This window comes from Papilio polytes, unplaced genomic scaffold (assembly GCF_000836215.1).
Source record: "Papilio polytes unplaced genomic scaffold, Ppol_1.0 DF824146.1, whole genome shotgun sequence".
Classification (NCBI taxonomy): domain Eukaryota; kingdom Metazoa; phylum Arthropoda; class Insecta; order Lepidoptera; family Papilionidae; genus Papilio; species Papilio polytes.
The window spans coordinates 114,669-140,299 of NW_013525058.1; the positions used below are offsets into that span (position 1 = coordinate 114,669).

At 32.0% G+C, this 25,631-nt stretch overlaps 1 protein-coding gene across 1 annotated transcript in view; it reads right to left on the reverse strand.

Moving 5' to 3' along the window:
• The window catches only part of LOC106111844 (A disintegrin and metalloproteinase with thrombospondin motifs 1), a 104,317-nt gene that overhangs the window by 41,714 nt on the left and 36,972 nt on the right, over positions 1–25,631 (reverse strand). The window contains exon 2 of the mRNA XM_013294001.1: positions 17,493–17,589. Within this exon, the coding sequence (XP_013149455.1) occupies positions 17,493–17,582 (90 nt within the window). The 5' untranslated portion in view covers positions 17,583–17,589. The remainder of the gene's footprint in view (positions 1–17,492; positions 17,590–25,631) is intronic.

Consider the following 25,631-nt stretch of genomic DNA (forward strand, 5'->3'; position numbering starts at 1 on the left):
AAAAAAAAAAAAAAAGGTTACACGAAGCCATATCGGTCTACTTTTCTCCTGATACGGCGACCACTACTATTATTGTCCTTGTTTTTACTAAAGTCCACACTAGCTGTTTTCTGTCGCATGCAACTGTGCCGAAATATCGGGAGCTAAAACAATTCAATCGTGGTAAGAAACCCGTATCTTACGAACATTATATTTGTTAATAAATTGTTTTTATTATGGAGAAATGACAGATATTTAAATAGAATTCAAGTTGATTTGTTGATATTATAAAACTTGGTAATTGTAAATTTATAACAAAGTAGTTTTAAGTACTCGTTTCAATAACGGAACCAATTAAAGTTTATAAATATAACTAGCTATGACCCGCGACTACGTCCGCGTAGAATTAAAAAAAGTAAGTAAGTAGCCTATTTGTTCTTACAGACTATCCCCTAAATCTCTATCACATTTCATCGAAATCCGTTCAGCAGTTTAGGCTACAAACTCTAACAAACATCCATCCATCTGTACTTTCGTATTAATTTTATATTTCTTTAGCTACAAATTACTCTTGAGTAATCAGAATTTTGAGTTGAAAAGTTTTTTACTTAATCTACCAAGTAAATTAATTATTAGTGTGTATTTACCTTTACAATCAGGCTGGCATACTTCCCTACCACTTTCATTCTCTACAGACCCCACTTTCGTTTTCACGCAAGTCGGACATAGTGTGATGTCATACAATCTGTGTTAATTACATATTGTACTTGTATTAATTAACTTTGTTCTTAATATATTATTAAATATTCCATGAGTAAATTAACCCCCTTTTTTTTACATAATATAATGGAACAATGAAATTTGAAACAAATACTATGCAGTCTTTTTAAATAAACATGATTGACATTTTCACAAGATGGCGGACGAAATGTCAACGTACGGGAACCATAGATTAAAAAACTTCCAAACACGTGTTACCTTTTTACACTGCAATAAACTTGTCGCTATTATTCTTCTAAGCTTTTATAGGGGTCATAACATTTGTGAATCAAAGACAAATTAGAGTCCGACGGCAACTATATATGTTATTGTTATTTTTATAACGCATCACGGAATTACAAAAGTAAAACCCGATAAAGTGGAATAAACTACAGGTAAATTATGCATTGCTTTTTACTATCATTTTATACTATGTTTTAAAGAAAAAAATACTTTTCAAAAATGTGTGCACTCACGAGTTGTATAAATTGTTTAAACACAAATAGTAACTATACCAATTCCCATGAGACTTGTAATAGACATTCAAACCTTACATAATCTTTAACACTATTTGGAGGGCGGTCATAATTTGACATATCCACCGGGACAATCGACTTTGTAACTCTATACAAGTGTGAGAGTAGTGGAATTCTATAGTTTAACGGTTAAACAGATGATTGGCAGCAAAAATAAACGTTTAAAAAATATCAAATGCATGGAAGACCAATAACTAATTTATAAAAATATATTCTCTGTTAGAATCAATTTATTAAATCTAGTAAAGCTGTCAATATGAATAATTTTGTATAGATGTTCTCTGATATTATCATAATTGGTTTAACAACGAAGCAAGGGAGGGTTAACGACCTCTGATCTTGAGAATATTCATGAAGAAATACTTATCATGTCATCGGATAAGCAACATAGAAAAAAAATAAATGGATGACGTGAAGTGGAAGATATCTTTAAATCTTGTTTAAAAATGTCATCATTCTTTACACTTTAAGCAATTTTAGTTATAAATATTACATTTTAGTTTGTTTCTTCAGTTTTATTGTACATTTAAACTCCATAATTACAATTTTACATACACCATACGTTTTAATTGTTCACTAAAATATACTATCGAAAGAAAAATCTGTAACATTTGTAGGAATTTTTCTTATTTATTTAATGCTACAAAACATTATTAAAAAAGTGTTCCAATTTTGAAATTTTAATCTATGATACAGATTATATTTCCCAGGTTGTCAATCTGCCAAAGATTATGTCAACAAATTCCTGGCAACGTATAATGAAAGATTCGAACACGCGCCAAAAACTGTCGGAAGTTATATCACATCGATACGTGATCGGTATAAAAATCGATTTTATTTTGTAATATACTCAGCGATGTTTACAATAAATGCATTTAAATATAGCACATATGTAAATAAAATGCATAAACGTCGATTTAACTTGTAATAAAAAAGTTTTGTAAATGATTAATCTGCCAAAAAATGTTGGCACGAAGATTGACTTTTTAGGATCCGTTCACTTAACAGAGCGTAGAACAAAGCAGATTTTTATTGCAAACAAATTTGACCTTTATACTTTTTTCAGAAGATTTAATTTTACAATGCACTTCTTTTCTTATTAAGAGTAAGCGTTAAATACATTTAAAGTGATATTTAACCTTGTTGGCAACATGTAAAGCTCCTTTTTATTTGCGACAAAAATCTGCTCTATTCTACGCTCCTCTGTGTGAACGGATAGGTATTAATATTGTCATCCCTTTTATTCTCATTGACAAAACAAAGACAACAAATAGTAATACAGTGCAGTGGAATGGAACTCTATATTAACAATCTCAGGGCTTTTAAAACTCGAACAACGTAGCAAACGTTTAAGCAAAAAAATTTCCTTAACATTAGGTATTCTTTACGTTTATCAAAGGATTATAAAGGCTTTATGTTTTATTTATTTTGAGTTACAATTATATGTTAAAATCTGTATTATCTTTCGTATGCAGTCGGTAATTTAATTTTGTTAGTTTGACAACTTAAGAGATTTCTTTAAAAATCACACTTCTTTATAGGACTGTGACTTTGATATTATATTATTTAAACAGCTTTAATAAACTATGTTGACTTTCCAAAAAGTAAAGTAATATTAACTTGGTTAAAATCTGGGATTAAATTGGTTTTAAGCATTAAATCCAAACTAAACTTTGATGTAAACATCTAGTACAGTCATCTTACATTAAATGCTTATAACCGGGAAGGGAATTTAATTCTTCGACTACTGCACAGTCATTGTAAGCTTATAATAAACATAAAGTCATCACGTCTGCCCTTTACCCAGTAACACAAATAGAGGTGTGTTTGCAAAAACCTTAATCATCGCTTTAAACCGAAAACAAACTTTAACCCTTGTGCTTAAAATTCAAATTTCTTCGTATAACAGAGGCGGATACGTCAAAATCTGTTTAGAATTGACATTGGGCGCGGTTGTAGAGACGAGGCGTGAAATGAATATTAATTTGCGAATGCGTTTTACGTGGAACTACCGGCATTGCATCTGACCGTATAAAAATAATGTTAGCAATAATAATATTACAAACTAGCTCTCGTCCGCGATTCCGTCCATATGAAATTAAAAAAAAAAAAGTAAGTAGCCTATGTGTTCTGCCAGACGATTCTTTACACCTATGTTAAATTTTATCAAAATTTATTTAGACGTTTAGGCTACAAACTCTAACAAACACCCATCCATGCATCCATCTAAACATTCGCATTTATAATATTATTATGAAGTATGATGCGAGAGTTTAAATAGATGAATGTCAGTTAGAGTTTGTAGCCTAAACTGCTGAACGGATCTCGATGAAATATGGCATTGATATAGAGGATAGTCTGAAAGAACACGTAGGGTGTTGTTTTTTTATGCAGACGAATTCGCGAAAAGCTACTTGATATTATAATAAAATTAAATCAGGTAAAAAAGATATATTGTTATGTACACAAGATTTATTGTTTTAACAATGATCAAAATACTAACGAAAAAAATTTGAAAATCTGTACAAACATTCATAAATATTCCTGAAACATATTATCGTTCACCAGAAGATTTAAATATAAAAAAAATGTTGTCCTAAAAGACGTCAATTTGTACTTGAAAATTAAAACAGTTAACATAATAACGGAAAACTCAAGTATTACATAAAAACCAAGAAAGTCTATGACATTCGAATTTTAAATAACAAACGTTTCAGTAATTGCATTTACCGCAAGGCTGGACGACGAGGGCCTTTGTCTTTTTATTTTTTTTTCCGCATAACTAAGGTCAAATGTCAAATTGAAAGAAAGTTAATGACAGATTTGACACGCGGATATAGGAAGTTCTATTGTTCCAGTATCGATCGATTTCCGCGATCAACGGGTCAGGGTCAAATTAAATCGATCATGTTGAAATTGTTACTGTCAACTGTTTAATTGGTTGCTGACAAAAATCTGGTATGAAATTTTCGTCAGACAAAGTGACTATTGATTATCGTTATACTAGTATCGGCAAAATGTGTCAAAATGCAAAGCAATAAATGGTTGCAAAACAAGCACAGGGTTTATCGAAAATTATTGACATATCAATGTATGTTATAATTTACGATCAGCGATAGCGATAATGTATTTGTTTATTTATTGTCTAACGGTCGGTTTCTCAACTTTAACATTATTTAGTGTTTTTGTTTTTATATCTTCATGAAATGCGTTTCCGAACTACGTAACTCAAGGTTTACTCCGTTGAAATTATACAATATAAAACTAATGAATTACTATGTAATAAAATAGAAACTTCAGCAACACAGGGGCAACATGGTTTGAACGTTATAGAGGTATTACTATAGGTTTAGTCCTGTTAGAAAATATGTAAAAACAGGCATAGAAAATTAAATAAAAAGAGGGCGCTAGTGTGTTAACATAATTTAGTACCACTTCTGACCGGGTCTGAAGACTTGTAGGTCTGTAAATTGTATATCGTAATTAATTGCACAGATAATCTAAATAGCTATTCGGATAATAATAGAAATCGATTTGTTGAGTAATAAGTTTTTGTACGCAAAAGGTTCTTGCTCTAATATATTAAATTGTAAGTAGATTTTTTTATTACATAGTTTTGTAATTAATTATTTTTTCAATACGAATTATATCCGGGTTAACATTTGTAGATTAGCAATCTTTTTAGAATTAAAAATGGAAGTCAAGGAATTAAATTTGGTATCCACTTAAGACATCGTACAACAATCAAATAGGAAACAAACATTCTTGACTTTATATTTGTAATGTACTTTTATAAACGTTTTCAAATATAACTTTAAAGATAGCATAAAACAGTCAAATGATAAAATAAATTAAATTTCAAATATGTAAACAACACAAACAAAAATCTATACACATAATGAAATCGGAGTGTCCGTTTGTAACATCCAAAGAAAAATTCCAGATTACGGGAAGACGATGCATTTACGTTGCTACTAACGAAAATCGCATTATAAATTTTTTGTCTGCCTGTCTGTCTGTCTGCTAGCCACGTTTGTTTCAGGTAATCTTCAAAACGGCTGGGCCAATTTTGACCGGACTATCACTGAAGGGTAGCTCGCATAGACGGGCGTATTATAGGCTACTTTTTTATTTTAATATTGCGTGAACGAAGGCGTGAGCAACAGCTAGTTATACATACATTTAAAATTAAAATTAAATTAATGACTATTATCTATCAAAATATGTTGACAGTGGAAACGCACATTAAACTTTATAAACAAGAAGCAATATTTCGAAAGCACCACAAAACGATATAATTCCGAATCGGTAACAGTAATCGCAATCGCTTCCTGTATAAAACCGTATCTCGGTCGTGTTTCATAATAGTCGTTGATAATGGAAGTTACTAGTGGGTAGGAGGGATAGCCTTTCCCCTATAAACTACACTTCCCTGGAGAGAATTGAGAATTGAAAAATAGATATAAAAACTACTTTAAATAAGACCTTAATAATTATTTTTATAGTAACAATGAATTAAAGATCTCTATTGATAAAAAAATGGATAAAAAAAAATTGACTAATTTCAAAAACTCTTACAGAGTTCTCATTAAGACTGTATTGAAGATGTACGATAAACATTAAATCGAACATTATACGAAAACATCACAAAATAAATAACTATTATGGCTTATAATTCTTGTAAGTACAATTTCTAGAACTTCAAGCTTCACGGCACGAAATATCAAGCTTTATAAGCACAAAATAAAACACACATGTAGTAAAAAAAGAAAACCTCAAAGGTCCTTGGCCTTCCTTCGGCTTATTTTCATGGACATTGGAAAGGATACCTTAAGTAAACCATTATAAATTGACCTACAAAGACGTCTGTGATTTCATTAAGTGTACTGCATTTCTGTATTAAGTGAGAGGTGAGACAGGTCAATAATTTTTGGTTATAGCTCCGTCGGTCATCTGTTTGTTCTCGATGTGTGAGAGTACATTGCTTTTTAAGTTATTTACTTAGGTAAAGGTGTTTGTCCTATACCGGTAAACTTAAAAAACAAAGGGCGCTGTAAGCTATCATAAAAAAGACAAACGTTACAAATGAAAAACAAATCGAGATGAACTTACAATCGATTTGACATTCGATTCGAATCGAATAATATTCGCACACTTTAGTAATTAATCGTTTGCTTTATTGATAGCAACAGTTGCCATGCCAAAAAAACTCTCAAATATTAAATGTCTTAGTCTATAGTATACAGATAAAAAAGAACATAAAAAAACTGGCCAGTTTTGGCCAATTGCAAATAGAAAAACTCTGATTGCACGAGGTTGAATCTGCAATTCGGTTGATTTTCTTTTGTACAAAGACGTCAATGACCTTATTGTGATGCTGAAGCCAATTAATTATTCTACGGTTCACCGTGTAATCAACAATAATTTACCTTGTAATTAATTTCCAAATAGAAAAAACAACAACTTTAAATTAGTCGGTTAACTAGAAGCAAGTCGTATAAATATCTATACTATTATAATAAAGCGTATACACACTTCTTTGTTGCCTAAGATGTCAGCAATTACAGCATATTTTAGAATTATTCTTTCTTTAATAAAAAGCCCTACACTTACGACACGCTATAGGTTATATATTTATACGCTAGTAAACTTAGGGGGTAAATAAATTGAAAAAAACCCCTCATGTGAGAAAGGTACGATAAACTACAAGCTGCCAACATTAAGGTAGCAAGGTTTTTATAGTAACGGTAATTTTGACATTTGCAATTGAGAATTTGACAAATGTAAACAATACAATAATGTTTTTATAATTCCATGCGTATGAAGCCGCACGGGAACAGCGATTTGTTTATAAAAGACATCAACGCGTTAAGTGATAGAAACTCAAATGGGATTTATATAAAACGCAAGATACAGGTGGTTTGTAATTAAACGATTTCCCGCAAATAACAAACGCCCTTCCACATACTAAACAGTAAAAGTACATCCTGTATAAACTTCACTGACTGCTTTCGTTTGTGGTACCGGAGAGAACACATAAAAAGTGTATAAAGGTAAAAGTCTTTCCTTCCATTAGAACATAGTTTAAACTACAGCTAAAGAAATATTGTGATTTGTAGATAATAATGTTTAATTTGACCTGGATAAAATCACTAGAAGAAGGCGATTGAAGCGCCCTCTTTTTTTTACGACAAGAGGATAAACGAGTAGCGGGAAGACTCCATCGACGCCCATATATCCACAATACCAGAGGATAAACAGAAGCGTTGCTGTTCTTTGAGACAGTGATATGTACGTTGAAGGACCCTAGTCGTAGCGGTTTGGAAATATTGACAAAGATACCGTTCCACAACGGGGGTGTGGTAGAAAGTTTTACATTTTCCTGGACATATTTTAAATTATTTTCTATAAGGCATTAAACGAAAATTAACGATGGTCAAAAATCAATATTATGACAACCGATTCTTTTACGCTTTCACGTAGTAAAATTCATTCATTTGTCGCTATCGAAATCAATGTTGTATAAAATTATAGTTATACGCCAAAACTGTTTCCCATAGTCCAACAAAACCAAAAGTACACTTAAAAAATGAAAGTATAATTTAAAATAGATCTTATTGTTTTAACATAAAGTTTATATTCATTTGTTCACATGAATTGAAATAGTTTATCGAGTTGCAAAGATATTATTGTAAACTAGTACAGTCGATTGCGTACGTTCAAATTTTATTAGAGCGGAGCATATTTCCTTAGAAAATAGAAAATGAAGATTAACTATGTTACTTAACCTATTCATTACTTCAATATTAGCAATTATGTTAATTAAGAATAATAGCTAAAATAAAGGTGATAAAATTCGCTATGAAATGATTGTTTTTTCGAAACTCTAGCTTTTATAACTTTGGAGATATATTTTTTTTATAACATAAGGTGGCAAACGAGCAAGCGGCCACTAGAATCCCCCAAAATGGCGAAACGACCACTGCACATGGACATCCGCAATTACAGATGCGTTGCCTACCCTTATACGACGGAGGAGGAGACGCACGTAAAGAGGATATTTCCCCTTCCTATGCATCTCCTCCACCCTCAAATCCACTTCCCCTTCCCAACCTCTCCTTATAAGAAAAGAATGGTAAAGTGAAAGGGACTTAAATTAGGCCTCCGGCACCACACTCATCAGACGAAACATGGAATTGCTTCCACTTCACACCTGTTTCCTGTGTGGTCGTGGTATTCCATCCGGCGAGCCGGCCCATTCGTGGGAAGATGTTAAAGTGGGCTTCTACCACTGTTTAGTTAATTTGATATTGTAATTTTTAAAGTGTATTCCTTAATTTTGACGCTAAGTATACATTTTCTTAACCTCACTATGTTTTGTTCAAGTTAATAAACAACTCATTAAAATTGTCATGTATATTCATAGGGCTTTATTTTCTTAATAATAAAAATATGAACAATATTACAATTTTATTGCAATCTTTATGCTGATTAACCATTACTTGCGGTTACAAATTGTCGTGGAATTCCAAAATGAAAACGAAATATACAATCATGACTGTTTACTTCGGATCTTAAAGCGTTTTGTTTTTTTAAACATAAAGGACAATATATTTGTGAGTTACGATGAAGTATAAAACTTAATATTTATTATGTGTTTGAATTGAGAACATAAAGTTCTTTGAACATGCTTTATTTAGTAAGATAAGAAAAGGTTAACAAATGAGGTATAGCAATATAATGAAAATTTGAATACAATTTTTATAAAATAATCAAATGTCGCAATATCATTTTTTAAATAAATATAAGTTCTGAATTAAATTATGACCCATTAAAGTATTGTGTCAAGATAAAAACTAATTTAGACAGTATATTTTCCCCAGTCTTAGATTCAGACGCAGACCCAAAACTGAAAAGATTTATTACATGGCTGACTGCTAAGTCATATACGAGGTTGTTGAGAAAAAAGCGAAGTGGAAGAATATAATTAAGAAAGCCGACCCACTCCCATATAGGATACGCGTTAAGAAGAGAGTGAAAGGGAGAGAGGAAGAGAGAGATAGATAGAGAGAGAGAGAGAACTTTTGTGGAAATCGTAAGCGATCTACTCTGGGAGTCTTCTTTTCTCCTTCTTCCTTCTTCTTCTTTGCACTAAGCCCGTTTGGGGCACATGGTGTACACTGCACAAATCTAACTACAATTTCTCTCGATTAAATTACTTATACTTTCTTCAAAATTTTCGCGGTGTCTTCTACTTAATCATTTCGTTAAACTGTCAGTTAAACTTGAAATTACCATTCGCGAAAATTGTTTACTTAATACGTTGTAGAGTTTTATAAACGTGAAATGTAATTGGAACGTCGTACACGTAATAGCAATTAAATAACCCATACATGACCTCCATACAAGTGATTTCCGACCGTATAAAACATTGACTTTTAAAGACAAGACATATGAAATTCGCCCAATTCTCTCTATTGAATAAAAACTAACAATAAAATTTAAACTTGTCTGTCAACTCGTTTTGTTTGCAAATATAAATATACAATTATTTGGTCAGTATACGTGCGTAAAGATTGGTGCTCATTATACGCTCAATGTATATGTGTCAACTTCACATATTTTATTAAATTTATTTCAATAAGCGTGGGTCCTTGCTTTGTCCATTTCTCTATAGTCAAAGGTATACAATCTGTGATATGAATTTAGAATTGTTAACTCGCGTGATTTGCTGTCGTGTTGAATGACAAAACTAGAAACCAGTCCAAGATCAAATCAGAAGGTTTCGCGGTTAGATGAAATTGCCTTTTGCGTAACCGCAACTGACGTGTGTACACCGCGCTGGTTTGTCAGTGACATACTGTCATTTTAATGTAATTTCTATGCTATCCCTACAAAAGATAATTCTTAACCAACTCTACTCTTGTTTTAACCTTTTTTGTAATTAAAATTAATACAATAAATAAATAGGGTAGGATAAACTAACGATACCTTTAAATACCAGTTTTATATTTAAAATAATAACCTACCATAGTTTTTTTATTCATAAAGTTAATTAAATTTCATTGTTCCATAAAAACTTAGTCATCGATCCAACTCGTTCCATTTAAAATTTTATACTATGACTAGCGTTCGGTGCGTCTTTTTGACATAACATGGTTATTAAAACATTATGCGAACGTTTGCAAAATCTTAACTAATAATGTTATACCAAACTTATCTATACTAATAAATATTATAAAGAGGAAAGATTTGTATTTTTAGATGTATTGAAATAACTCAAAATTACTGAGCCGATTTCAAAAATTCTTTCAACATTACAATGGTAATTTATCTGTGAGTAACATAGGCTATTTTTTGATTTCAGACGGGCGAAAGCGCAAGCAACAATTAATTTACAATATATTTATGGTGAATCATACAACGGCGATCCCAAGTTTTAAACACGTATTTCACTAAAGTGTCTTACTTCATTTCTCGAGGTTATAAACGCTTTTGAAAATTCAGATAGATAACTTTACATAAGCTTAGAATTAACTAATTACCTTGATTGCACCATTGTTCACCATGAGATGGTAAATTCAATGCTTTCCACATGTACTTAGCCATTACTTAATGTTTGTATACACTTCAATGTCGGAATAAATTACCATAGTCTTAAGGTGCGTCTTCACTAGAGCGGATAGATGAATGTATCCGATACACTTCAGTACACACCTTTATGTTTTTTGTCAACATAAATGAGTCATCGAAGGTTAAGGTGAGTACAGACAAGGACTTGTAGACAAGTTTTTAGATATTTGGGCTAGAAGAAACGGAGAGTTTACACTGGACCTGACAACTAACGTTTTATAAAGGGGAATGAAAGCACTAAAGAAATAATTTATTTATTGTCACTTTTGTTTTTTTTATAATGTAAGGTGGTAGACGAGCAAGCGGCCACCCGAATACACTGAAATGGAAAGTAACCGTTGCCTATAAACATCCGCAATTGCCGATACGTTGCCTATCCTTAATTGACGAGGAGACGCACATAAAGACGACATTTCCCCTTCATATGCGTCTCCTCCGTATACATTACATGGAAGTCTTGGCTTCTGTAGTACATTGCCTTATCACAGGAGCCAATTCCTAGCTCAATACTTCATAACAATTCCCACACTACACAAGAAAACAGAGAAATATGTTAGATTAGTTAGTCCTTTTGAAGCTGACCCTTATATAACTATGTATTACAAAGTAAACTACATTTTTGATTAGACTGTGATTGCTGACATCTTATATAACTAAGAAGTATGTTTACACTTATTATATTAGTACCAGCTGTTGCCGTGCGGCTTCATCCGCGTGAAATTATGAAAATTGTTTTATTGATTACATTTAAAAAATTCAATTGCAAATGTCAAAATGACAGACATGACTCGATGATAAAGCACAAAGCATGGCAATTTTGCTTCCTTGATGTTGGCAGCAACTTTGGTCTCTTTCCCACATTAGAGTTTTTATCCAAAATATTTACCCCTTAAGTTTAATGGCGTGAAAATATATAGCCTAAAGCGTGATGTAAGGGCTTTTTATTAAAAAAAGGATCAGTCAAAAATATGCTGTAATTACTGACATCTTAGGCAACAAAACACACACTGTTTACGCTTTATTTTAATAGTATAGATAGATATATGTTTAAAGACTACACTACACTTTATTAAATTGCACTATAATCCAGGTCACAAGGCTGTACATTTGTGAAAGTGGCGTTAAATAAGTTAATCCTGTAAGTGTTTCAAAACTAAGTTTTAATGTTCGACGTACCGTGAATGTCGACAAGGGCGAGAATCGAATGCACATTGTCGTATTTACAAAGTGAAATCGTACTTTAAAATTGTACTGAGATGTACCAAAAGAGTACGTATTATTTTATTCATAAGAATAATTCACAGTTTTGTATTGTTTTCGTCATTAAGTCCTTGGAATATCTCAAAGCTACTAACGCCATCTATGCGTCTCTTTAGTAGTTCTGATGAACCTTTATTTATAATACCAAAAGAAAATTTCCAGGTTTCGAGAAGATGATGTTTTTACGTTGCAGATAACGAAAATCGTGTTTGAAAACTTTTTGGTATTTCTGTCTGTTTGTCCGCAAGCCGCGTTTGTTCCGGGTAATCTTCGAAATGGCTGGGCCGATTTAGAGCGGACTTACTGAAGGGTAGCTGACATAGACGGGCAAATTATAGGCTACTTTTTCTTAATAGTGCGTCGACGAAGTCGCAGTCAACAGTTATTTAAAGTAAATATATTTCTCTACTCAAGATTAATAAATCATTTTTAAATGTAAAGTTTATCGTATCGTTTTTCGATAATTTTCACAAACACAGTTTTCCTAACCTCAATAAACTATGCAAATTAACCTTGTCAATCTTAATTATAATCAACTATATGTTTATAATATGATATTACGAAAACATATTCCGATAATGCGGAAATATATAAATAAACGCAATTATTATAATAATAGCCTATTCAATATTAAGTTGCCATAATTAATGTCAACTTACGTTATATAATACATACTAAGAAACTACATACTTAAATATTGGTGAATAAAACATTAAAAATCATAAGCATATTATATAACTGTTGCTCGCGACTTCGTCCGCGTGAAAACAAAACTAACTAAAAAAAAGAATAAACAATATACTCGTACCTATGCTACTCACAGATAAATTGCCTTTCCAACTGTGCAACAATTTTTTAAATCGGCCAAGTAGTTTTTAAGTTATTTCAATAATACAAAGATATAAATCTTTCCTCTTTATAGATTTAATAATAACTAGCTGAAACCTTTGACACCGTTTTCGATGAATTATAAAAAATAGTAACCTATGTGTTCAAACTTTTATGAACATCTGTGCCATCTAAATTTCTGCATTTATACTATTAGTATGAATTATGATGATTCTTATTTAAAAATAAAAATTATATAGGGAATTTACACAATACCAAGAAATAATACATATCTACCTAAATAAACTAAATGATGTATTTGTGGTTTCACTTATTTTTGAACGCGGAAATTTTACGTTCTAACAAATTGTCGCGAAATCTTTGTAAAGGATTCTGACTCAGGATTCTTAAGTCACATTATGTTGCAGATAATATAAAAGCTTATTGAATCATAGGCTGTAAGGTCAATGTTTATTTACTTAAAACATGCGGTATTATATGATTGTACTTCGACTGTTGTTTTAGCTTCACTAAAATATATAAAAAGTAAGAACCGACTGTATATATGACAACACTGAGGGTAGGAATACCAACTTAAAGGATAAATAGGCGCGAAAAATAACTCTCCTGAAAAAGTCGAGTAAGTATACAAGTTTGAATAAGTTGATGATTTTGCGATTAGCTTTTTAGGTTTTTTTTTAACTTATAGTTTTTTTATTACATAAAAATAGATATCGAATGGTTTTGTTTTTAAAAATACAGTGTCGCCATATTAAGAAAACATGCATATTATGGTTATAACATTAATATAACTAACAAGAAATAACCCTGAAGTATGTGTAAAACAATAGGACTCCATACTTGAGGCAAGTTAACTCGGACCTTACCGCAGAGGTCAAGGACCTCACACTATAGTACTATTTTATGAGACAGAGGTTGGAAACATTTTAATATCGACTGTAGATTGTAGATTGTCATTTGATTTGTATGTCCGTTCAATTGTATTTAAAGATTTTAAAAAATGTTTTTGTCCAAACTTTTTTAAATGTCAGAGGAACGATTTGTTTATTTGTATGTTTTAAAACTATAAAAAAAATCGCCAACCATAACTGATTCGAGGTTATAAGGATTTATTTCAAACACTACATCAATGACCAAGCAAGGAAAATCAGCAAAAAATCAATAAAGGTTATATGAAAAGTATGATCGAAAAAAGGAGCAAAGGTAAAAAACGCGACTGAGGTCAATCGTTCATCAGCCAGTTATGCGTAACCTCTGTCAGGGTAAGGCTCCGTGACATTGGCCCTGATTGGCCGCTTCTTGACAGGTATTATCCGCAACTGTCATTTTTAAATGACAGGATAATAGCGCTAAAGATACACTTGTGTCAAAAATGCAAACAAAAACATAAAGTCATGCCTTCGACCTTTCCAAGGTTTTAGGAATCGATGTCCAACTTTTTTATGATTTTTGACACATCACATGCTTCTGTTTTGTTTTAGTTTCCTTTCCACGTATTAGTTCCACAGTAGAGCAGCGGAACGTATTATTCAAAATAGTACTGTTATGTCGATTACCAAAGAGAAAACATATGTAGAATGAATATACAAACGGGATTATTGTCTCTAACATAATTTCGTAATTAGGAAACCATTCGAAATCAATCCTTGATCTAGCTTGTTACATCACTATTACATATAATAAGTAACTTTATAATTAGTGATGTCCATTAATCTACATGAATCAATAACTGGTTTATCGACATCGACGTGTACCATAAATCGCCATTACAGATTCTGTTGAGATACGATGCTCAAATATTACGCAAGGCGTTCGAAAAACTCGAATCGATTCGGGTCAAAAACTGATTCATTACGGCCGCCATTGAGGGCTTTGATAAACGATACAATGTAGTTAAGTCGATTCATATCTGATGGTACAATGTGCGTTGATTACTTTTGCAAATTAAGAATACCCATATAAGTAAAATAATTTTGTATTTACTCGATTTTAGATTTAACACTGGGAAAGCCTATATCTGTTAAACGAATTGCTTGTTCAATGCAATATCACGACCACACAGAATATAGCCGTGAAGATATTCCGCGTATTGTGAGGAGTGTGCTTGCCGGAGACCATTTGGTCTCCCTATGTCTACAGATAAAACGCGGATTTGCTATCACTTCACGGCTATTTTCTATGCGGTTATGGCATTGCACCGGGCACGTGGCACATATGTGCAAATATTATTGAGACATAGATAGTATAACACATAGTAAAGGGAAATATCTCCAATCTGTCTATTATAGGAAATCAGCAAATGCAGGCATCTATGGAGAGTATGTCTATGGATATTGAATTCAGAAGCCACTTGCTCGTTTTCAAATCTTATATTATTACTAGCTGTTCTCATGCGACTTCATCCGCATAAAATTATGAAGATTTTATTTTAATATTTACATTTGTCAAATTATCAATAGCAATTGTCAAAATGACATGACATTCAAACCATGGCAACCTTGCTTCCTTTATGTTGGCAGTAACTTATGGTCTCTTTCCCACATGAGGGCTTTTATCCAAAATGTTTACCCCCAAAGTTTAATGGCGTGAAAATATATAGCCTAAAGCGTGACGTAAGTGTAGGGCTTTTTATTAAAAAAAGAATCATTCAAAAATATGCTGTAATTGATGACATCTTAGGTAACAAAGAAGTGTGTGTTTACGCTTTATTATAATAGTATTGATGATGAGAGTCGTTAAAATAAAGTTTTATGTACAAGAATAGTAAACAAAAAAGAACTTTAGAAAATTAACATACGTTTATGTTTCATGTAACAAATCAAACGCTTATCTTTTCTATTTTATAATTATTCTAAAACCATCAAGATTAAATTGTATATTATCAAGATTTGAATGATTAAATTGTAAATTAATAGTACAATAATGATACCGCGAAATATATTGCCAGTTAAATTGAAATCGTTAAAGTGTTGCCATTTAATTAAAATTAATATATTCCCCATATCGGCACCTTTCTTGTGACAAGTAAAATGTTGGAACATTAATTATAATCAAATTTAAGAGTACACGTGTTTTTCCACAGGAGTCATAAATTATCAATTTGTATATATGGTCCTGGCTGTAAACAATGTAACGATAGAAAAATAAATCGCTATAAACATTACGTCTTCAAGTTTTCACTGCAGTTTTTTTTTAAGAAAAAGAGTGGGACGTCTATGTTTTTGTTCAGGTGTTTTGTTTGTAAAAATCTACTATGACAAAAAAAGCTCAAAGAACTCCTTCACCTATATCTAGGTAACGTTTGCAAAAATGCCAACATTGGTTGTTATAAAAATTATTTCACGTAAACATAACTTGGAACTTAGTATTAAAGAAAAATCTAGAAATTATAGAATCATTCCTTTCTGTTGACAGATGATGTATCTAATGACGTCATCATCGCTGTTAAAAACCGAACATATGCCAGAGGTAATTTAAATTATGGACCCGCAAAGGTCAACCAGAAAGTTCAACCTAACTCATCAATTATTGATACTCTGTGGTTTCAATAAAAGGCGGTAAGAGCTTTTTACATGCAAAAATAACCATGATGTAAGAGAAAAGACGTAAATTTAAACATGATCAAGGTGTTGATGTAACAGAAGATAAATCGAACTTATGGACGGTAAGCGGTGCGTTTACCTATCGTAAGTAAAACAAGGACAGGGATATGATTTTATCATGAAATGTCATCATTACTAGCTCACTATACGTCCCCACTGAAGGGCTCGGATCCTACCCTAAGTTGGGGTAACTAGGTCATAGTCAACCACGCTGCATTGCGCGTTGGTTGACTTCACACAAATCTTTGAAATTCTTCACCGATATGTGCAGGTTGCATCACGATGTTCCTTCACCGTAAGAACGTTGGGTAAATTATGTACATACGAAAATTGACTCTGGTTCATGGCGGTATTCGAACCCAAGACCTGTACGAGTATATTACAAGTCAAGTACGTTACTTCAGTTTTAATGTTACAATTATGTCTAAATGATAATTGTATGTATAAAAAATGGCGTAATAAAATAAACAGAGCAATGTTTTTTTTGCATATTTTAGTAATTAAGCATGATGAATATTTACAATGAACAAACAGATTTTACCCGCTTATTTCCTTAGCAACGAACAAAATTAAAGCATATGCAAATGTGACATTTCTAGACCAAACACGATCAAAACAAATATAACTTGCTGTCCAAAAAGATGTTATGTAACTTGTAAATTAGTAATTAATCTTATTTATTACAAATGCGAAAGCTTAAATGAATGTTTGTTAGATTTTGTGGCCTAAACTGAACAGATCGAGACACAATTTGGCCTAAATGTAGAGCATAGCCTGGAAGAACACAAAGGATTTTGTGTCTTTTTTCCATGCGAACGGAGTCGCGGGCGAAATCTAGTTTATAATAAAGATGGATCAACTGTCATACACTTACCTTAGTATTAAGAGAGTGTGTGGAGAAGAAAGAACATAGGAGGATAAATGTGGACAGCCAGTGGGTCGACACGTGCGGCGTCGCCTCCATTGTGCAACTGGAACAAAGTGCATTTATTAATCACTGGAATCAAAATTCGAATGATACCTAACTTATCGAAATTAGTTAGACAAAGAAACACTCAATTAGACCTCCAAGGCACATATGGAATTTTGTGTATTAACGTCATTTTGGAAGCGTCACATTTTGACCAATCGAGGAGCCGCATTTGCTCGGATGAATTTCGCTATTTCAATAATTTCGAAATTCAAATTTTGAAAAAAAAAATTGCATTTGGTTTGGTTTTATTTTCAACATGGGATAATTTCGAAAGAAATTGGGAAGTTTTTGTCTACTGGTAACTTTAAAATTAGCAGACCGAAAGATCCTTGTAGGTCTATAGCTACATCGCTTTTCGAAAAGTCAAAAATGCACTGACTTATAATAATAAACAGACTATATTTTAGGTCTATTTCATATAGAGATTGGTTGAGGTGAAGACTACTTACTAACTAAAGCCTTACTAACTTACTCCAACATCAAGTAATCAATAAAGGACGCTCTTATCGACCCCATAATGTGAGCATAATAGTGACGCGGTCGTTTCAAATATGCCAAACACGCAATGTATGAGGCCGTAGTAAGGAAGTGAATGTTCAATCGATTTAGTCAGAATTCGACCTTAAATTTAACTGTAATAGTTCCAATATAATTGATAACAATTATCACATTTTATTAACTAATTATTAATAACTATTATAGTAAATGTATAGCTCTGTTTAGAAAATAAACAGTCGATTGGCTCAGAAATATGTAATTTTGTATTTCTTCCTATAAAATAGTATCTGAGATAATGTTACTTAATGTGAATTAGCCGTTTAAATGGTTGAAATGTTATTATTTAATAATTAACTCTACATCAACTTATATTCCACTTATCTAACAAAATAAACACTTATATCAGTTTCTATTTGAACGGAAAACGGAAATTCTGACACGATTTTTACTTCGAATTTTCAAATAAATAATTTTATTCGAATGGCAACCCTAAACAGCTGTCAAAATTATAAAAAGCATAGATTATCTACAACATAGACAAGCAAAATATACACAAATAAAATTCGGGGTCATCGAACGAGGCACAAAACGTTTCTTCTCAGAAATGTTCGGGACGAAATATTAATAAAACCTCTGATTTTGCCTCCTGTTTCCGCGTCATACGTCAACCGGTCGAATATTGCCAGGAGGAAAAATAATAAACAAATTTAAATTTGAATAGGGCAGCATTCATCTTATAACCGTCAATTAATAACTGTTATCTGGACAGTTACTAATTTCTACTTGATATTAATACGAGTATATCTAACTTTTATAATAGGTTTCTTTATAATTCTAATTTTAAAAGGATTCTTTCTTAGAAAAATCAACGCTTCTAATGAACGCGATGAAATGTGGTAATTAATTACATTGCATTAATCTGCTTCAAATTTTAATTTCATGACAGTTAAGGTCAAAGTCCTTAGATAAAAAAAGAAACAAATGAATCAGAATTTTGTACGTTACTGATATAACGGCCTAATACATATTTCATCGAAATCTGTTCAGCCGTTTAGGCTATAAACTTTAACAAACTTCCATCCATCCATATATAATTTCGCATTTATAATATTAGTATGAAGTATGATTAGGTGTTGCTCACAACTTCACCCGAGCGAAATTATTTTAACACATACAAAAATACAAATCATTCCTCTTTTATAAAAAGTATAGACATGTTTAGATATGAGACAAAAGGATAGGCTTACAAAACAAAGCAACTATCTTTCTGCAGGCTACTACAATGAGATTGTAATTCCCGTATAAACTGCCATCTAAACAAAGGCATCGGTGGCTCAGTGGTTTAAGCACTTGATTTGTAATATTCGGGTCTTGGGTTCGTATCCCGCCGTACCAATGTGATTTCTTCGAATTTCTATATGTATATAATTTACCCGACGTTCTTACGGTGAAGGAAAACATTGTAATGCAACTTGCACATATCGGCGAAGAAATTCAAAGATATGTGTGAAGTCAACCCACCCGTAGTGGGCCAGCGTGGTTGACTATGGCCTAGTCATCCCTTACTTAGGGTAGGCTTCGAGCCCTTCGGTGGGGACGTATAGTGAGCTGGTAATGAATGAAACAAATGCAGCTGGTTGTCCGTCTATTTGACCAGGTCAATGACCTTTTTTATTCGCTTGGTATAAACTCAACATCCAAACAAGCAGACCACCAACATCGTTACAATTATATTAACTGTTTCAATCACATTAGTAATTGATTACTGCGCGAAGGTACATTTCGGATGAAGGAGAATTCGTAATGATCGTTGCATATACCGTATTTATGAATTATTCAACATCCAACGATGTTTATCATTGAAAATAAAGGCGAGGTACATACAATTAAAGAGATTTAGGACGCAATGTATGTTACGTTTTGTATTTACATAATTTATATTGGCCGGTCAATTAGTAAGTCGGTGGAAGTAGGAATTCCCGTTACGAATTTCGAAAGGAAATATGTTGGACATACATTACATATGTAAATGAATGCGCTTCGCATCAATGAGATTACGATTAAAAATTAAGAATATCGTTTTTTTATAACATTTACACGCACGATATTCAAAAGTGCCAGTTAGGTTAGCGGGTGACATTTGGTTACGGTTTTTCTTGCATCATCTGAATGTTTTTACAACTTGTGCAACAGAAATTTATCTTTACACTGTATTTATGCCGGAAATGTATAAATTAATGTACATTGAAAAACATAAGTAATAACTGTATTGATATTTATTAAATCTATACTAATATTGTAATTAGGAAAGATTAGTATTTTTGTATGTATCGAAATACCTCAAAAATTACTTGGCAGATTAGTCAAATTCTTTCACTATTGAATAGCTACATTATTACTCAGTAACACAGTCTATGTTTTTATTCATTTATCTATTCTTTTTCACTTTGTCACTTTAAATTTAACGCCGGCCAAGTCGCAAGCAAGCAGTTATCTCATGTAGTAACTGTTAAAAAATCACACGTTCCCTGCAAATTGCTAACTAAACTATTACGAAATATTTTAAACAAGTAGTTAACCTAACGATATTGATATATCGAATACAATTAACCCTATATTTAACTCAGTTGTGCTTTAATGTAAAAGTTAATCATCTGTCAAATTGAAGGCCGCCATTTTTGTTTACGCTATTTGTCATACGTACGCACGTAATTAGTAGACTGCCTTGTTTTTTATAAATTATAATTATAAAATTATTATAAATGCGAAAGTTTAGATGGATGGATGGATGGATGGATGGATAGATGGATGGATGGATGGATGGATGGATGGATGGATGGATGGATGGATGGATGGATGTTTGTTAGCGTTTGTAGCCTAAACGGCTGAACATATTTCTATGAAATTTCGCACAGGTTTAGAGCATAGTCTGGAAGAACACATAGGCTACTTTTTATCCCGGGAATAGTTACGTTTCCCTTGGGATTTATTAATTTAGTTTTTCAATGTTTACTCGATCATTCTGCAACGGTTCAACATATTTTATTGAAATTTGGCACAGACATAAAACAAAGTCTGGTGTACACATGGGAAAAGGTTCATCCCCGAGAAATGTACGGTTCCCGAGGGATACGTAGTTTTTTGTTATCTAAATAGTCTTATGTTTTCTAATACCGCGCGGACGAAGTCGCGGGCAACGGCTAGTAAAAATATAAATATTAGATATCTAAGGCTAGGGTTTTAATAATTGATGTGTCGTAAATTATCAATGTTCAAACATCATAGAATACTTTTAGGTATAAAATTAGAAAACTTACAAAATAAGTGAGAAAACACGTTCACACAATTATTTATTTAAACAGAATTTAAACATTAATTTATTAACTTTAAGGTTGCTAACATATTAATCACGCAAAACATCTTAATCAATTTTGGCGCCAAGGTAAATACTTAATTTAATTATTTAAATTATAACGTCTGTTGGCCACTTCCTTAGCAATGTTCATATTTAGATATAACTGTTATTTATACTAATATCTATCTATACTTCTATACTATTATAATAAAGCGTAAACACACACTTCTTTGTTGCCTAAGATGTCAGCAATTACAGCATGTTTTTGAATAATTCTTTTTTTAATAAAAAGCCCTACACTTACACGTCACGCTTTAGGTTATATATTTTAACGCCATTAAACTTAGGGGGTAAATATTTTGGATAAAACCCTAATGTGGGAAAGAGACCATAGGTTGCTGGCAACGTCAAGAAAGAAAGAAAGATTGCTAAGGTTTGTCATGTCATGTCAGTTTGACATCTGCTATTATAATTTGACAAATGTGAAGAATAAAATAAATATTTTCATAATATCATGCGGATGAAGCCGCACTGGAATAGCTAGTAGTACATATAGAAGTTACTCGGTGGTAAAGAAGCTTTGAATATCGTAAAAAAATTTTTAATCTGTTAAGTAGTTAACTATTTAATACCTACTGCAACAATTTAAGGGTTAAAAAAAAATTACCTGTAGTACATTAAACATGCAAAACTACCGCGTTCCTCATATTTATTATCCCAACCGACCTTCTTCGACCCTTTGTCACAATCCATCGTTGACACATACGCATGCGAGGCTGAGCAAGAAGGCAGTGTGAGATAGTAGTGAATGAACTAACAGTGCAGGAAGACCATCAAATACGCGCAGCGCAGAACAATCAGGTAAGCCCGCAAATATCCGCTTCGGGGAACTTTTCCGAACCTTACTGTCCTTTAGACCCTTATTCATTATCCGACCTAAATTCAATACTATCCAAAGACGTGACGATCTTCCAACACCGTTGCGCTACACTATTTTTTTTATATTTAATTAGAATTTGGGTATTTCCTTATTTCTTTTTTTTTAACTGCGTGTACACGTTGTAATAACAGAACGGAAATAACCTTTATGTACATCCCAAATTCAAAATGATGTACAAACATTTTAACGGCCCTTACCGTACATCTGTACTGAATATAACAGGTTCAATAAAATAATGGAATTTGAACTACATATATTAACTACAATCTCTTCCGGAGTAGAAGGAATAAAGGAAAACAAAAACTTAATAAAACCACATGAAACCTATAATGTTAAGACACTAAAAATGCTATAAAGTGCAATAAGTGTAACAAAACGAGACAGTTACTACTTAGTATAATTTTATTATATCTATTTTATTATTCACTGTCTTTTATTAATTAATAATTGTTCCCGTATAGATTCATTCGCATGTTATAAAAACTTTATTTTATTGTTTACATTTGTCAAATTACCGTTACCATAATTACCTTGCATCCTAAATGTTGGCAGCTTGTAGTTTATGGTCCCTTTCCCACATGAAGGTTTTTGCAATTTATTTTCCCCCTTAGTTTAATAGCGTGAAAATATATAGTTTAAAGCGTGTCGTAAGAGTAGGGCTTTTTATTAAAGTAAAAATTATTCAAAAAATTGCTGTGATTGCTGACATCCTACGCCACAAAGTAATGTGTGTTTACGCTTTATAACATTAGTACAGAAGTACAGTTTATCTATGTCAAGAAATACCGACAAATTGTCAATTATTTGTCGTAAAATTAAAAAATAATGAAATTCGCTACCTGACGGTAACATTGATCTTGTGTATAACTTGTATAGAATATACATATGTAGATAGTACAAACAATTACATCCTTTTTTCTGTATGTCCACTACTCCGTCCTTTAAATATAGACAACGCGTCTGCTAGTGCGTTTGCCATGTATAAGATTTTTACCCTTTGGTGACTGATGCCAGGAGATAGATGCTATAAGGAAATTGACAAACTAATTCTATATTTAATGAAATAAACACAGTTATATCACTGCAGTCACATCTTCTCAGTTTGTGATTTCATCAGAAAAATAAAACATTGTAATATTACGACGTAAGAGACCGTGTGAACAGACTTGCGAAACTGTTAATACGATTTTGCGAAATGTCCAATTTCCCTTGCGATGACTGAGTACACAAATGAGTGGAAAGAGTAAAGAAATTCGAAAACGTCACAAACATTTTTACTATTCCTTATTTTAACAAATGAAAGACAAGGAAGTTTCAAGTATAGTGTCTTGCAATTTACTGGCAGATATTATTTTAAAATTGAACGACAAATTTCTCGGCTTAAGATATATTTTATAAATGTGTATTTATCGTGTCAGGTTTAATTTTTTTTATCCATATCGAACACGACTGAGATTCGAAATTAAAGAGTATTTTGTACCTTTTTTTGTAAAGTGTTCAGTTATTCGAAGATAACCCCTGCTCGTGTGCGTTCCATAAAGACGACACGGTGACCACGTTGAACATTAACGATAAGATATTCCAGCATTTAAAAGGTCAACAAGATAAAATGTATTAAAAACGTGGAATTGATATAAAATTTTAACGGTATACATGGCAGTTATGCAGAAATTTTAAAAACCATGCCAAATTTAAAACACTAAGGACGCGTTACATTTCGTTACATGACAGAGAAAGAAGATACAATATGTGTGAGGGAAAAGAAGGGGAGATATATCTATACTAATATTATAGAGGAAAGTTTTGTATTTTTGTATGTATTGAAAAAAATCATAAACTACGGGACCGATTTCAAAAATTCTTTCAACGTTGAACAGCTACGTCAACAGTGAGTAACATCGACTTTGCTTTTTGCTGTTTTTTAAATACCACGCGGACGACGTCGCGAGCAACAGATTGTCTTTATTAAAAAAATCATACATGCAGGAAGAGAACATTATTTCTGGTGTGATTTCATTACTAAATCGGACTCAAATGTAAATGTCTCAAAATAATATAAAACTTGTGGCAACACTACAAAATTGCACGCCAAATTGATATTTCCCAGGAAACTTCCATTGCCATAATTTATCAGAAAGTATTGCATGACAATGACAAATAAAACAACTTTTTTAATTCAAGGGCAATACATTGATATGTTCGCGAAATGATATTTGACACTTTTTTTGTAACCCTCAGTTATATATGTGTAATTTTTGGCATAATAACGCACTTGTCAGTTAATTGTTTTATTACGGGGTTTTAACTATTACAGTATTTAATGACGTAATTTTATCCAAAGAGTTATAATACGATGTTTTTTAATCTGCACTAATATTAAAAACAGGAAAGATATGGATTTTTGGATTTCTGTACATATAGAAAGTATTTCAAAAACTATTGGGCTGATTTCAAAAATTCGTTCACCATTAAAAGGCTACGTTATCTGTCAGTAACATGGTAGCCCATGTTTTTTATTTTAATTTTAGGCTGGTGAAGTCGCCAGCAACAGCTAGTAACTAATATTATTGTTTGTTTTTTATTGTAGTTTTAATTTACGCACATTAAACATTTAAACACTAGAATTTAATAAGGCGTTTTAACTTTTTTAACTAAAAGGACACATGAAAGTCGTTTAATTGACAACTTGACAAGTATGAGATACTGGCCATTGATAATATTATTTTTTCTTTTTCCAGGTAATCGATTATACCAACTTGTCGCTTGGATGATTTTATTTATGGCCTAACTTAGCGCGACTTATTGAAATAAGTACTTAGTGTACCAATAACTTAGCACAAGTTATTTATTGGTACACGGTTCACAAGATGTCGGAAGAATTATATCTTTTATTTTAAACACACATTTAAGTACAGTATCTAAACATATTTTCAGGTTAATATAGGAAGGGTTTATGCAAGAGATATATTTCAGGCGTTATTGTTTGATTACGAGCTAATTTTTAAGAATCTAGTTAATTACTTATATGAGTTAGTTCTATTGGAATTGATGACTTACTTAGTATTTTTTTATTCACACTATGACACATAGATTACGTCCATACACGAAGATATTTCCATTTTAGTGAAAGAACGTGTATTTATTTATTACGAAATATTAAAAATACGGGGCCAAAAACAATTGAACAATAAGATTTATCATAAACAAAACAATAATGAATTATCGTAAATATTCGATTCAAACTGAA